Genomic DNA, 14221 nt, shown 5'->3' with positions numbered 1-14221 from the left:
AGCATTCTGGGAGTTGTAGTTCATTAACAACTTAAAGTGCAATGTCCTTGTGACCCCCCCCCCCAGGCTTTCCTCAATGCACCACTGTAGTACTAACTCCAACACTACTCACATCTTCTCTCATTCCCAGAGACTATTATCCACTGTTACTATAGGCACCATCTCTCCCTACTATACCTGCTATCCCACAGTCACACTCCCTTCCCAGAGACTATTATCCACTGTTACTATAGGCACCATCTCTCCCTACTATACCTGCTATCCCACAGTCACACTCCCTTCCCAGAGACTATTATCCACTGTTACTATAGGCACCATCTCTCCCTACTATACCTGCTATCCCACAGTCACACTCCCTTCCCAGAGACTATTATCCACTGTTACTATAGGCACCATCTCTCCCTACTATACCTGCTATCCCACAGTCACACTCCCTTCCCAGAGACTATTATCCCATTGTTACTATAGGCACCATCTCTCCCTACTATACCTGCTATCCCACAGTCACACTCCCTTCCCAGAGACTATTATCCACTGTTACTATAGGCACCATCTCTCCCTACTATACCTGCTATCCCACAGTCACACTCCCTTCCCAGAGACTATTATCCCATTGTTACTATAGGCACCATCTCTCCCTACTATACCTGCTATCCCACAGTCACACTCCCTTCCCAGAGACTATTATCCACTGTTACTATAGGCACCATCTCTCCCGACTATACCTGCTATCCCACAGTCACACTCCCTTCCCAGAGACTATTATCCACTGTTACTATAGGCACCATCTCTCCCTACTATACCTGCTATCCCACAGTCACACTCCCTTCCCAGAGACTATTATCCTCTGTTACTATAGGCACCATCTCTCCCTACTATACCTGCTATCCTACAGTCACACTCCCTTCCCAGAGACTATTATCCTCTGTTACTATAGGCACAATCTCTCCCTACTATACCTGCTATCTCACAGTCACACTCCCTTCCCAGAGACTATCATCCCACTGTTACTATAGGCACCACAGTCACACTCCCTTCCCAGAGACTATTATCCACTTTTACTATAGACACCATCTCTCCCTACTATACCTGCTATCCCACAGTCACACTCCCTTCCCAGAGACTATTATCCACTGTTATTGTAGGCACCATCTCTCCCTACTATAGCTGCTATCCCACAGTCGCACTCCCTTCCCAGAGACTATTATCCACTGTTACTATAGACACCATCTCTCCCTACTATACCTGCTATCCCACAGTCACACTACCTTCCCAGAGACTATTATCCTCTGTTACTATAGGCACCATCTCTCCCTACTATACCTGCTATCCCACAGTCACACTCCCTTCCCAGAGACTATTATCCCACTGTTACTATAGGCACCATCTCTCCCTAATATACCTGCTATCCCACAGTCACACTCCCTTCCCAGAGACTATTATCCACTGTTCTATAGACACCATCTCTCCCTACTATACCTGCTATCCCACAGTCACACTCCCTTCCCAGAGACTATTATCCTCTGTTACTATAGGCACCATCTTTACCTACTATACCTGCTATCCCACAGTCACACTCCCTTCCCAGAGACTATTATCCACTGTTACTATAGGCACCATCTCTCCCTACAATACCTATTATCCTACAGTCACACTCCCTTCCCAGAGACTATTACCCACTGTTATTATAGGCACCATCTCTCCCTACTATACCTATTATCCTACAGTCACACTCCCTTCCCAGAGACTATTATCCACTGTTACTATAGGCACCATCTCTCCCTACGATACCTGCTATCCCACAGTCACACTCCCTACCCAGAGACTATTATCCTCTATTACTATAGGCACCATCTCTACCTACTATACCTGCTATCCCACAGTCACACTCCCTTCCCAGAGACTATTATCCACTGTTACTATAGACACCATCTCTCCCTACTATACCTGCTATCCCACAGTCACACTACCTTCCCAGAGACTATTATCCTCTGTTACTATAGGCACCATCTCTCCCTACTATACCTGCTATCCCACAGTCACACTCCCTTCCCAGAGACTATTATCCCACTGTTACTATAGGCACCATCTCTCCCTACAATACCTATTATCCTACAGTCACACTCCCTTCCCAGAGACTATTACCCACTGTTATTATAGGCACCATATCTCCCTACTATACCTATTATCCTACAGTCACACTCCCTTCCCAGAGACTATTATCCACTGTTACTATAGGCACCATCTCTCCCTACGATACCTGCTATCCCACAGTCACACTCCCTACCCAGAGACTATTATCCTCTATTACTATAGGCACCATCTCTACCTACTATACCTGCTATCCCACAGTCACACTCCCTTCCCAGAGACTATTATCCACTGTTACTATAGGCACCATCTCTCCCTACTATACCTATTATCCTACAGTCACACTCCGTTCCCAGAGACTATTACCCACTGTTATTATAGGCACCATCTCTCCCTACTATACCTATTATCCTACAGTCACACTCCCTTCCCAGAGACTATTATCCACTCCTTTCCCAGAGACTATTATCCACTGTTACTATAGGCACCATCTCTCCCTACTATACCTGCTATCCCACAGTCACACTCTCTTCCCAGAGACTATTATCCACTGTTACTATAGACACCATCTCTCCCTACTATACCTGCTATCCCACAGTCACACTCCCTTCCCAGAGACTATTATTCCACTGTTACTATAGGCACCATCTCTCCCTACTATACCTGCTATCCCACAGTCACGCTCCCTTCCCAGAGACTATTATCCACTGTTACTGTAGACACCATCTCTCCCTACTATACCTGCTATCCCACAGTCACACTCCCTTCCCAGAGACTATTCTCCACTGTTACTATAGGCACCATCTCTCCCTACTATACCTGCTATCCCACAGTCACACTCCCTTCCCAGAGACTATTATCCACTGTTACTATAGGCACCATCTCTCCCTACTATACCTGCTATCCCACAGTCACACTTCCCAGAGACTATTATCCACTGTTACTATAGGCACCATCTCTCCCTACTATACCTGCTATCCCACAGTCGCACTCCCTTCCCAGAGACTATTATCCACTGTTACTATAGACACCATCTCTCCCTACTATACCTGCTATCCCACAGTCGCACTCCCTTCCCAGAGACTATTATCCACTGTTACTATAGGCACCATCTCTCCCTACTATACCTGCTATCCCACAGTCACACTTCCCAGAGACTATTATCCACTGTTACTATAGGCACCATCTCTCCCTACTATACCTGCTATCCCACAGTCGCACTCCCTTCCCAGAGACTATTATCCACTGTTACTATAGGCACCATCTCTCCCTACTATACCTGCTATCCCACAGTCACACTTCCCAGAGACTATTATCCACTGTTACTATAGGCACCATCTCTCCCTACTATACCTGCTATCCCACAGTCACACTCCCTTCCCAGAGACTATTATCCCCTGTTACTATAGGCACCATCTCTCCCTACTATACCTGCTATCCCACAGTCGCACTCCCTTCCCAGAGACTATTATCCACTGTTACTATAGGCACCATCTCTCCCTACTATACCTGCTATCCCACAGTCACACTCCCTTCCCAGAGACTATTATCCCCTGTTACTATAGGCACCATCTCTCCCTACTATACCTGCTATCCCACAGTCACACACAATTGTTACAAAAGTATCTTATCTTCTGCTGCAGCTGTTCTGGGCTCTCTACCAAAAGCCAATTAAGTTAAAAACTTTGTTTCTTTTTCTTTCTGTTCAGTGCAGAGAAAAACGGGACTTTGCAGTACAAATGAAGGACTGCGGTTTGAAAAGAGGGACTGTTCCTCTAAAAACAGGACAGTTATGATCCTGGTACTTAGTAGCGCAGTGTCTCCACCTAGCGGGAACCTACGAGTGGCCCCACTGGGAACACAGTAATAAAACACACACACTATTTGTTACACAGAACTTGTTTATGTAAAATAAATGGGCAACTAATAGAGACAGCACTAACCGGTGGCAATAGGGCCTCACTAACTAACTTGCTTGCGTGGTCTGTCAGACTAAATAACTGGATAAGTTCTTTAAAGTAACGGATGGCTCCTCACAGTCCAACTAATAGAAATGTGTAGAAATCTGCGAGCGCTCCTTTAGTACCCTGTCACTTTAAATCTCAGTCCTCACTCCAAATCCTCTTTAGATGCTTTACAGTTTGTCTTGAGTGGAGTCCAGCACAGTCAGACATACAGTGAGACTAGCAGCCCCTTTGGATGCTCAGATAGGAATCTCCTGCTGGTTGTTCCTCCAGTCTGGATTCCTTTCACACTCTCTGTCTCTCCAGGCACAGTATGAGGCTTCCCTGTCCCAGCCTGATCCAAATGTCTGATTTTGGTGGAGCCTCTCAGCTCTCTGGGCCCACCGGCAGCTCTCTGGTCTCTCTCTGTGTCCAGCGTGTGCTTCTCTCTGCCAGGCTTTTCTCTTCTGCTACTTCCTCTTCCTGCCAGCCACTCACTAGCTGCTGTGTCACTTCCTGTAGCACTGAGATCCTGTACAGCTGGTTGCTAGGTAACAGCTCACAGCACACAGACAGGCTCCTTTACAGGGATAAGTGCAAAGATTTGACACGACTTCCCTACACACATTTTCACTCTTTGTACAAAGCAGACTGGGGCTTCCTGCAGTACTTACTGATATTATCTACTTCTGTTTCTCCAATAATAAGGGACAGAACGGCCAGACGTTTCATTCTCATCTCTTTATTGTGGATGTTCCAGAGATTTCTCATGTATCAATGTCCTGTAGTCTAATGACTTACCCATATGGCTCTGTACTGGCTCACTAATGGCTTATGTTTGCTGCTTCAGCATTCCTCTCTGTTACGTGGGTTGCCATTGGCATTGGACTCAGTGCGCTGACTCAATAGGCCACACATACAAAGCAATGCTCAGTGTACTTAATAGGCTGTGTATGTACTGCACATCTAATTAGAAATAAATGCCATATAAACCTCACTCATCAAAAGGGGACACTTCCCCTTTAAGAGCAGGAAACAGAGGTGACTTCCACCTGGGGATGTGACCGTTGGTTCAGTCCGTTGGTTGTCACTTTGGTGAGAGGTAAGTGGACTTTCCCTCTGAGACATTTTCTTGCCAAATAACCCTTATTTTAGGTAAATAATAGGGTGATGCCCCCCAAACTTGTGGGTATTGTGCCTCTCGCTGATTTTAGTGAATTCGGAGATTTTTTTCCCCTAAAATTGGCTTGGGAAGAGCCTTTAATCTTAATGCTGGTTGGGAGACCCAGGATTTGGCAGTTATACAGGAATGTCAGCAAATATTCACATTTATTAATGAAGGGAACATTTGGGGACCCCTGTACCTCACCATAAGCTGCTTAATTTGTGTTCCCAGTACTGACAGGCTCCTTAGAGATTTGCCCCTCTGCCCCCTGGTATCTGCCCCCAGCCCTGCTCTTATGTACCAACATTGTAGCTAAATACATGTTCCCTTTATCCAAGTCTGGAACTAGGGGTGGGAAGCAGAGGCACGTGCCATGGGGACAGTAGGGGGTGATAGTAAATGACTGGGGGGCATACAGCAGGTCCCATAGAAGAGAGATCATTTCTTCCTAGGGATTTGACAGTTGGTTTAGTCCGTTGGTTGGCTCTGTGTTAAGTGTATATTCTCTCGAAGATTTTTTTTGCCAAATATCCCTTATATTAGTGAAAAAAGGGATAGTTGGTGCCCCCCAGTCTGTAACTAGGGGTGGGAAGCAGAGGCACGTGACATGGGGACAGTAGGGGGTGATAGTAAATGACTGGGGGGCATACAGCAGGTCCCATAGAAGAGAGATCATTTCTCCCTAGGGATTTGACAGTTGGATTAGTCCGTTGGTTGGCTCTGTGTTAAGTGTATATTCTCTCCAAGACTTTTTTTGCCAAATATCCCTTATATTAGTGAAAAAAGGTTGGTGCCCCCCGGTCTGTAACTAGGGGTGGGAAGCAGAGGCATGTGCCATGGGGACAGTAGGGGGTGATAGTAAATGAGTAGGAGGGACATACAGCAGGCCCCATAGAAGAGACCCCTAGGGATTTGACAGTTGGTTTTGTCCGTTGGTTGGCTCTGCGTTGTGTATATTCCCTCTGAGACTTTTGTTTTTTTACCAAATAACCCTTCTTTTAATGGGAAAAAATGAGAAATATTTGGGCTACACCCCCTCTGACTAGCGGGTGTTCCTCTTGTCACTGATTTTAGTGAATTTGGAGATTTTCCCCTAAAATGGGCTTGGGAGGAGCCTTTAATCTTAGTGCTGGTTGGGAGACACAGACCAGGATTTGGAAGTTATACAGGACTGTCGGCAAATATTCACATTTATTAATGAAGGGAACATTTGGGGACCCCTGTACCTCACCATAAGCTGCTTAATTTGTGTTCCCAGTACTGACAGGCTCCTTAGAGATTTGCCCCTCTGCCCCCTGGTATCTGCCCCCAGCCCTGCTCTTATGTACCAACATTGTAGCTAAATACATGTTCCCTTTATCCAAGTCTGGAACTAGGGGTGGGAAGCAGAGGCACGTGCCATGGGGACAGTAGGGGGTGATAGTAAATGAGTGGGAGGGACATACAGCAGGTCCCATAGAAGAGAGGTGACTTTACCCCTAGGTTTTGACAGTTGGTTTAGTCCGTTGGTTGGCTCTGTGTATATTGCCTCTAATATTGACTGTATATTGCCAAATAACCCTTATTTTAATGGAAAAAGAGTGGAAATATTTGGCTTACACCCCCTAACTAGCAGATGTTCCTTTTGTCACTGATTCCAAACAAATGGATGGTTGCTAAGGGCAGAGAGCCTAGCAACCAGATATAAAATGTAAAAAAAAAAAAAGTCCAATTGAAACAGTGGATTTGGTACATTCCTGGCTACTTAACAGTGGATGAAAATCTAACAAACCAATGAGTCTGTCCTTGCGTTGGGGACAAGAAGGATGATTGTTTGATTTTTGGCAACCAATGTATTAATACTAATTTGAACTAGACCATTTAATACTACTTGCTATGGTGTTTCTCGTACCCTTGTACCTCTATAACTGGGCCGTTCTTACTAACGTAGAGTAAATTGCACCAGTGTACTATGTCCTTGCTTTATCGGTGCCAATGCTCATTTCTTATTGGTCGCTATGATCAGACTTACAGTTTTGTACAATCTGATGCTGAATGCATTATCCGTGTATTAATTGTTATTCTCTCTCTCTATACAGACATCGGGCTACAGCGCGTTACCTGCGATTTTTGTGATTTTTTTGCAAGATCTGCTGCTCATTGTCATCAGAGCATTTTTTGGCTTCCCCCTAGTTTGATATAATCCATCCTTATCAGAACTAGTTTTTTGGGATAGCCAGGGTCTCCTCAGGGAGACCCCTTGGGGTACCCGGCCTTGTGCCGGTCCCTTTTATTTTCTTCCAGAAGCGACACCATCTTCGACTTCTGCGTTTTTTGAAAGGTAACCTTGAAAAAATCCAATTGATACTTGTATTATATCTGTTCACATGAGACTTTGTATTAACCCCAGTGTTTTCCCACTCTGCACCCAATACACTATGGCTCCTGTAAATGTAAATGCAGATCAATGAAGTGTAAAGAATGCTCTGTGAGGGTAAAGGTTCACCTTTAAAGGATAAGTAAACCTTAAAAATAAGAGAATGTAAAATTTCTTTTTATTCCAAGATATTAAGGGATACATGTACTGTGAATATGAATGAATTTTGTTACAACAGCGCCACCTGCTGGTCAGTTTCCCACCAGTCTGACCAACAAGTAGTCAAGGAAGTTGTCAGGAGAAAGAAAGAGGCTGATGTTCTTCTGCTTAGGAAAGATGTGAGAAAGGCTTATAATTTTATTCCTAAGCAGAAGAACATCAGCCTCTTTCTTTCTCCTGACAACTTCCTTGACTACTTGCTGGTCAGACTGGTGGGAAACTGAGCAGCAGGTGGCGCTGTTGTAACAAAATTCATTCATATTCACAGTACATGTATCCCTCAAAAGAATCAAATTCAACACAATCACCAGCATTATAATGTGCCATTTAACATTGAGGGTAACAATGTGCCGTAAAATAAAGATAAGAAAATATCTGTCTCTTAATCTCGTACTTTATTTCACCTGATAACACTTAAACTACACAATAACGACTGTCACATTCATATTAAAGTCTCTGAAACGTGAAACTATTGCTGTGCCGAATATATTGCTGATTTGTATAATTTTTCTTCCTTTAGACGTCTGAAACATCATGGACCGCTCCCTAGAGATGGAGGTAATGTATCTGTTTCTTTTGTACTTCCAAAAAAGAGAAATATCATTCCCTCATCTAAACTGGAAGTTCTGGTGGGAGCTGCCATACCATGATACAGGCGGCATTTACACCCAGGGCTGCCATCAGGGGGGGGGAGGGGAGAGAGTTGTAGGGGGCCCGAGGGTAAGGGGGGCCTGGCCACGCCGCACTTACTTGATCAGCCGGGGCCCCCTGCTTTTTGAGAGCTGCCAACTTCGGGAAGGCAGGGCGGGAGCACAGGGTGAGGTCTCTTCTGTCCATTACTTTCTCTTATTGGTCACAGAGTTTAAGTCCCGGTTGAGCTGCTGGATTGAATAGCTGAGGTTTGAACTTCCCCTCCAGCTCATCCAATCACCATGCAGCTTTACCGGGACTTGAAATTCTGTGACCTATAAGAGAAGAAAATGCTGCTCCCCTCCTCCCTTCTGCAGTTGGCAGCTCACTTACAGCAGGTGGGCCACACTAATGAATTAAGTGCAACATGGCAGGGCCCCCTAAAGATAACCCTTTGTGGTACCTGTTGTGTGGTGGGGCCCTGGCCACCAATTTTATTTCAAACTTCTGGGGGGGGAAAGTTTTTTTTTACATGGATGTTTAAGGGGGGCCCTGGCCACCATTTTTTTTATAATGTGGGGGGCCCTGGCAACCAATTTTTTTTCCCCATGTGGGGTCCGAGCCACCAATATATTTTAATGGGGGGCCCTGACTACCAATATTTTTTATTAACATGTGGGAACCCTAGCCACCAATGTGGGGGGTGGACCTGTGGGGTGGGGAGGGCGGACCTGTAGGTGGGGCTTGTGGTGGGCTCAGCGAAGGGGGCCGAGGAAATGTTGTCGTATGGGGCCCTAAGATTTCTGATGGCAGCCCTGTTTACACCCATTCTAAATTGTATCTCTCTTTCTTTTCTTACAGTCGGTTTTGTTGACCTGGAAGAACTTCAGGGAGGAGGATGAGACAGACATCGAGAGTCTCCTTTATTTTTATGGTAAATATTATATGAATCATCCATTCCTTTATTCAATGGGCTTCTCAGTAGGCTGCTAGGGTTTCAAAGGCTGTAGCACTGGTTTATTATTATTATTAATAATAATAACATGTATTTATTTAGTGCCAACATATTTTGCAGTGCTGTAAAGTAAATGTGTTTATACAACTAAGTCACATTAATTACATACATAGAACATATGGAGTTACATACAACACAACCAATACTGGTACAAAAGGTAAGGAAGGCTGTGTGCAAAAGAGCTTACAATCTAAAGGGAATAAGACACGAGGTGTGGGAGTGGGCAAGATCAGATATAAGCAGGTGAGCGATGTAGTACTGTATGTGGTATTGCATTTGGTAGTTAAGCAGAGGTAGGGAGGCTTCTCTAAATAAGTGTATTTTAAGAGATCTTTTGAAGGCAGAAAGGTTGGGAGAAAATGTCAGAGAGAGAATTGTATGTGAATGTCCTTCCCTCCTTTAGCTCAGTGTTTCATGGAAATGTTTTTTCCCTTGCAGAACATCACTACAGGAGAGAGTTCGGGAAGATCGACGACTTGTAAGTAAAACAGAAATCTGCTTATTTTTGGGAATTGTTGGCCATTGCCCCGGGGGGGGGGGGGTGTGTAGGAGAGATAAGGGGGCAAAATTGGATCCCTCCCTGTATTGTTTGGCCCCTGAGACACTATCACTTGGGGGTCTGAATAAAGTACAAGGTGTGCCAGGGGCCAGACACATGCACCCAATCACCCATTCTCTAATTGCAGCATCACATAGTAAATAAACCCCCTGCTTCAAGATTGAATGGACTTTGGCCATCGGCTCCACAACAGGGCCCTATTTATAAATATTCATCGTAAGCAATTTAGAAAATTTATAGCTGACTTTTCCTCCTTCAACTATCTCTAAAAAAGATTATTTTGCCGGAAATTGTTATTTTATTAGTGCCTTTTTATTTTCACTGTTTTTGGATCATTTGGGCTCTATATAGGTTAACCAGGGCCCCTAGTAGAAATGCAATGCAGCAGTAGATAAAACCTTGTATTAATGCTCAATGGCAATTCTTTTTCAGAGCCAACTTCCTGATCCGATATGCAGCCACCCACCAGTACCTGACTAGGGCGAACCTGGTGTATTACATCTACGTGGTCATGAATCTGGTAAGGAATCCAAAATAGGGAATTAATGATATGTTATTATTATTATTATAGAAATCAGGCCCGGACTGGCAATCTATGGGTTCTGGCAAATGCCAGAGGGGCTGCTTTAAGGTCCCATAGAAAGTCAGTATTTAGTGGGCTGGTGGGGGCTGTTTGGGCCTCTATGTGGGCTGATTGGGCTTCTGTGTACCTGAAATGCCAGGACCTTTTTTAATTCTCAGTCCAGACCTGATAGAAATATTGTGTCCCCAGGCCTTTTGTTTCTCATGGACTGTTGCGCCCCTGGTCTGATTCAGTCCATTAACTATTTGTAATTTATTTTGAATCAGTGTGGCATTAGATTGCCAGCTCTTGGCTTATACAATGTAGTCAGCTATTGCACCTCCAGACAATAAACTAATTATAGAGGAGAATATATATGTTTTATGTCCCAAACTGAGAAGAAAACTAAAATGTTATCCCCATGTCTGTAAAAACATTGCCCTGTGGCCTTCATGTACATGCGGGTGAAGCACTAATATTTATTGTAAATTCCTATTGTTGCCAGTATTTGGTTCTTATGCCCTTTAAACCAGGAACTGACAGTAACCCATATAATCATATATCTAATTATTATTATTATTATAATTATATACATATCACTGATGTGTGGCCTATAGTGACACTGCAGGTGAATGGGAACTGCACAGCAGCGCTGCTCCATATTTCTGCTTCTCATCTACCCGATAACATTGCTTAATCCATTTCTCCCTCACTCTGACACTTTTTTTTATGTTACAGGAACAACTGGATAACATTGTGGCTGATTTCCAGCTGCCGGAATCACCTGTAAGTGGTATTATTAGTCTTATTATTAGTGACTGGGTGTCTTAGTAACAGTAGTAACAGTATTATTGACTGGATCTCTTCTAAACTCACCCACCTAAGTCCCATTTTCAGCAGCAACAAAGCAAAAGCAAAAACTGTTGCAATGCAGTGTGGGTTATGCACAGAGGCCCCTCATAGGAACCCTAATAACATGGGTACAATGCAGTGTTTGTATAACATTGAGTCTCTTCTCCCACAGCTCAGAGACATCAACATGGACCCAGAGGAGGTTGCTGAAGCCTTGAAAGTAAGTGTCCGGATCACTGTCTCTGTCCCTCATGCTTCCTCCAATACAGAGTATAAATGTCTTATTTACCCTTTGCTCCTCTCCTTGTGTCTTCCCCGACAGACCTTAAGATCAATATCGGAGGGCATGGAGAGAAAACTCCTCGAGAAGGAGAAGGAGCTGGAAGAAGCTGCCATGTATGTATTTTACATTTAATATTCCATTCCTGTTTATGATGCATAAGAACAATATATATATAAGAAAAAATGAATGTAGCCAGTCAGAGCACTGATTTCAGCGTTACACAGTTTCATATTGGACTGCAGGTGCCACCACAATCTCCCAGAATTCCTCAGCTGCAGCCTACAATTAGACATCTAATTTAATCTAATCAGGATTAAACAGAAAAAGTCACTTGTACAACCAGTTGAATTGTGGCTTTGCAATAGTTTGAATTGTGAGTTAGGAACCATTCAGTCCAGGCAAAGAGCAGACAGAAATAGGTTCTATATAATGATCTTAACACAGCAAGAAGGCGAAAAAATTTATATTGGAAAATCTGCTCTTTTTATCCCATTTTTCACAAAAATTTGAGCTGGTCTGTCAGTTTACTCTTATCTACCCATATAAAATACTAAACCCCCAATCAACACATCAAAGACTATCAGGGAATATATTATTACTTCAGTAATGATATTTGTAGTCTCAACACTTTGGAAACAAATTACACTGACTGATTGTTCTCTATTATATCCCCTTTAGGACCAGTCAACAGGAAAAGGTGGAGGAAGATCACCTGCAGGAAGAGGAGACCAATCGAGAGGAGCAAGAAGAGGTCGAACATCATATAGAGGAACGAGAGAAGCAAAATAAGGAACCAGACGAAGATGTTCCTGCCGAAAAGAAAGAGGATGTGGAAGATCTGGAGAAAGATGATCCTCCTGAACAGCAAGAAGAAAGGATAGAACTGGAGGAACAAGAGGAGCAAATGCAGGAACAAGAGGAAGATGTTCCTGCTGAAAAGCTAGAAGAGGCAGAAGAACCAGCGAAAGATGATCCTGCTGAAAAGAATGAAGAGGTGGAAGAACTGGAGAGAGGTGTTCCTGCCGAAAAGAAAGAGGATGTAGAAGATCTGGAGAAAGATGATGCTCCTGAACAGCAAGAAGAGGGGATAGAACTAGAGGAACAAGAGGAGCAAATGCAGGAACAAGAGGAAGATGTTCCTGCTGAAAAGCTAGAAGAGGCAGAAGAACCAGAGAAAGTTGATCCTGCTGAAAAGAATGAAGAGGTGGAAGAACTGGAGAGAGGTGTTCCTGCCGAAAAGAAAGAGGCTGTAGAAGATCTGGAGAAAGATGATGCTCCTGAACAGCAGGAAGAGGGGATAGAACTAGAGGAACAAGAGGAGCAAATGCAGGAACAAGAGGAAGATGCTCCTGCTGAAAAGCTAGAAGAGGCAGAAGAACCAGAGAAAGATGATCCTGCTGAAAAGAAAGAAGAGGTGGAAGAACTGGAGAGAGATGTTCCTGCCGAAAAGAAAGAAGAAGATGTGGCAGAAATGAAGAAAGATGTTCCTCTTGAACAGCAAGAAGAGGTGATTGAACTGGAGGAACAAGAGGAGCAAAAGCAGGAACAAGAGGAAGATGTTCCTGCTGAGCAAAAACAGCAGCAGCCAACCCGGAGAAGAAGGGTTTCAATCAGGCTCCAGAGGATCTGGGTAATATATTTAATTACTGGCTTTTTATTTTCTTATGCTAATACACCATGTTGGCTCTCGTGTACTTTATAGCCTTCCAGTCGTTCAGGCTGTCTACCCAAATGATTGGAGAAATTGAAAGGTTGCCATAGCTGCCTTGTATGTTCTCTGTCTTTTTTTGCCTGTGGCCTGATCAGTCAGAGAATTTCCCCTATTGGCCAGGGTATGGCTGTCTATAGGTTGTACTGGGTTACTGACTCTGAGCAGAGATCTGGCCAAGTCTCCAGATACCGCTGTTGATTCTCTATAGACCAATTAGGGGGAGGTTTGGTAACTCTCATAGGGCTGTTGTAGCTCTTCCCTTCTTTGGAAATAACTTTGCCACTAGAAACTAGACTCACACCAGCTGATCAATATAAGAATAAAAGGTGCCATTCCAGAGAGCTGACGTGCTAATAATTATTTATCTGTAATTAATTCTTCTTTAACAATTTACAAGATATTTCTTTTCTTTGCAGCGTTCCACCAAGAAGTTCTTCCGAGGGATCAACTGTCGTCGCCCCACTCCTGCGCCGTAAATACCTTGCACCCACACTGGACCCCACACAAGCATTCACACATACACTTACACACACACCCTCCCTTCCCACACACACATATTAAAGGAACCATTCAGTATTAAAATAAACATTAGGTAAATAGATAGGATGTGCAAAATAAAAAATCTTTTGAATATAGTGAGTTAGCCAAAAATGTAATGTATAAAGGCTGGAGTGACTGGATGTCTAACATAATAGCCAGAACACTACTTCCTGCTTTGCAGCTCTCTTGGTTTCCACTGATTGGTTACCAGCCACTAACCAATCAGTGACTTGAAGGGGCTACATGGGCTGCAAATCAGGAAGTTGTGTTCTGGCTATTATGTCAGACATTCAGT

At 43.9% G+C, this 14221-nt stretch overlaps 1 protein-coding gene across 1 annotated transcript; it reads left to right on the top strand.

The window, feature by feature from the left end:
• Positions 1-3851: 3851 nt before the first annotated feature.
• LOC121401369 (golgin subfamily A member 6-like protein 22) lies at positions 3852-13943 on the top strand. Its single transcript, XM_041585899.1, has 11 exons — positions 3852-5136; positions 7278-7519; positions 8295-8332; positions 9266-9338; positions 9858-9897; positions 10411-10498; positions 11279-11326; positions 11565-11612; positions 11715-11788; positions 12354-13305; positions 13803-13943. Exons 3-11 carry the CDS (start codon positions 8309-8311, stop codon positions 13860-13862), a joined length of 1407 nt encoding a protein of 468 aa, XP_041441833.1. The 5' UTR covers positions 3852-5136; positions 7278-7519; positions 8295-8308; the 3' UTR covers positions 13863-13943.
• The last annotated feature ends 278 nt before the right edge of the window (positions 13944-14221 follow it).

This window comes from Xenopus laevis, chromosome 3L (assembly GCF_017654675.1).
Source record: "Xenopus laevis strain J_2021 chromosome 3L, Xenopus_laevis_v10.1, whole genome shotgun sequence".
In the NCBI taxonomy this organism is placed as follows: Eukaryota; Metazoa; Chordata; class Amphibia; order Anura; family Pipidae; genus Xenopus; species Xenopus laevis.
Note: the sequence above shows the minus strand (reverse complement) of the source record. Positions and strands in the feature narration are given on the sequence as shown.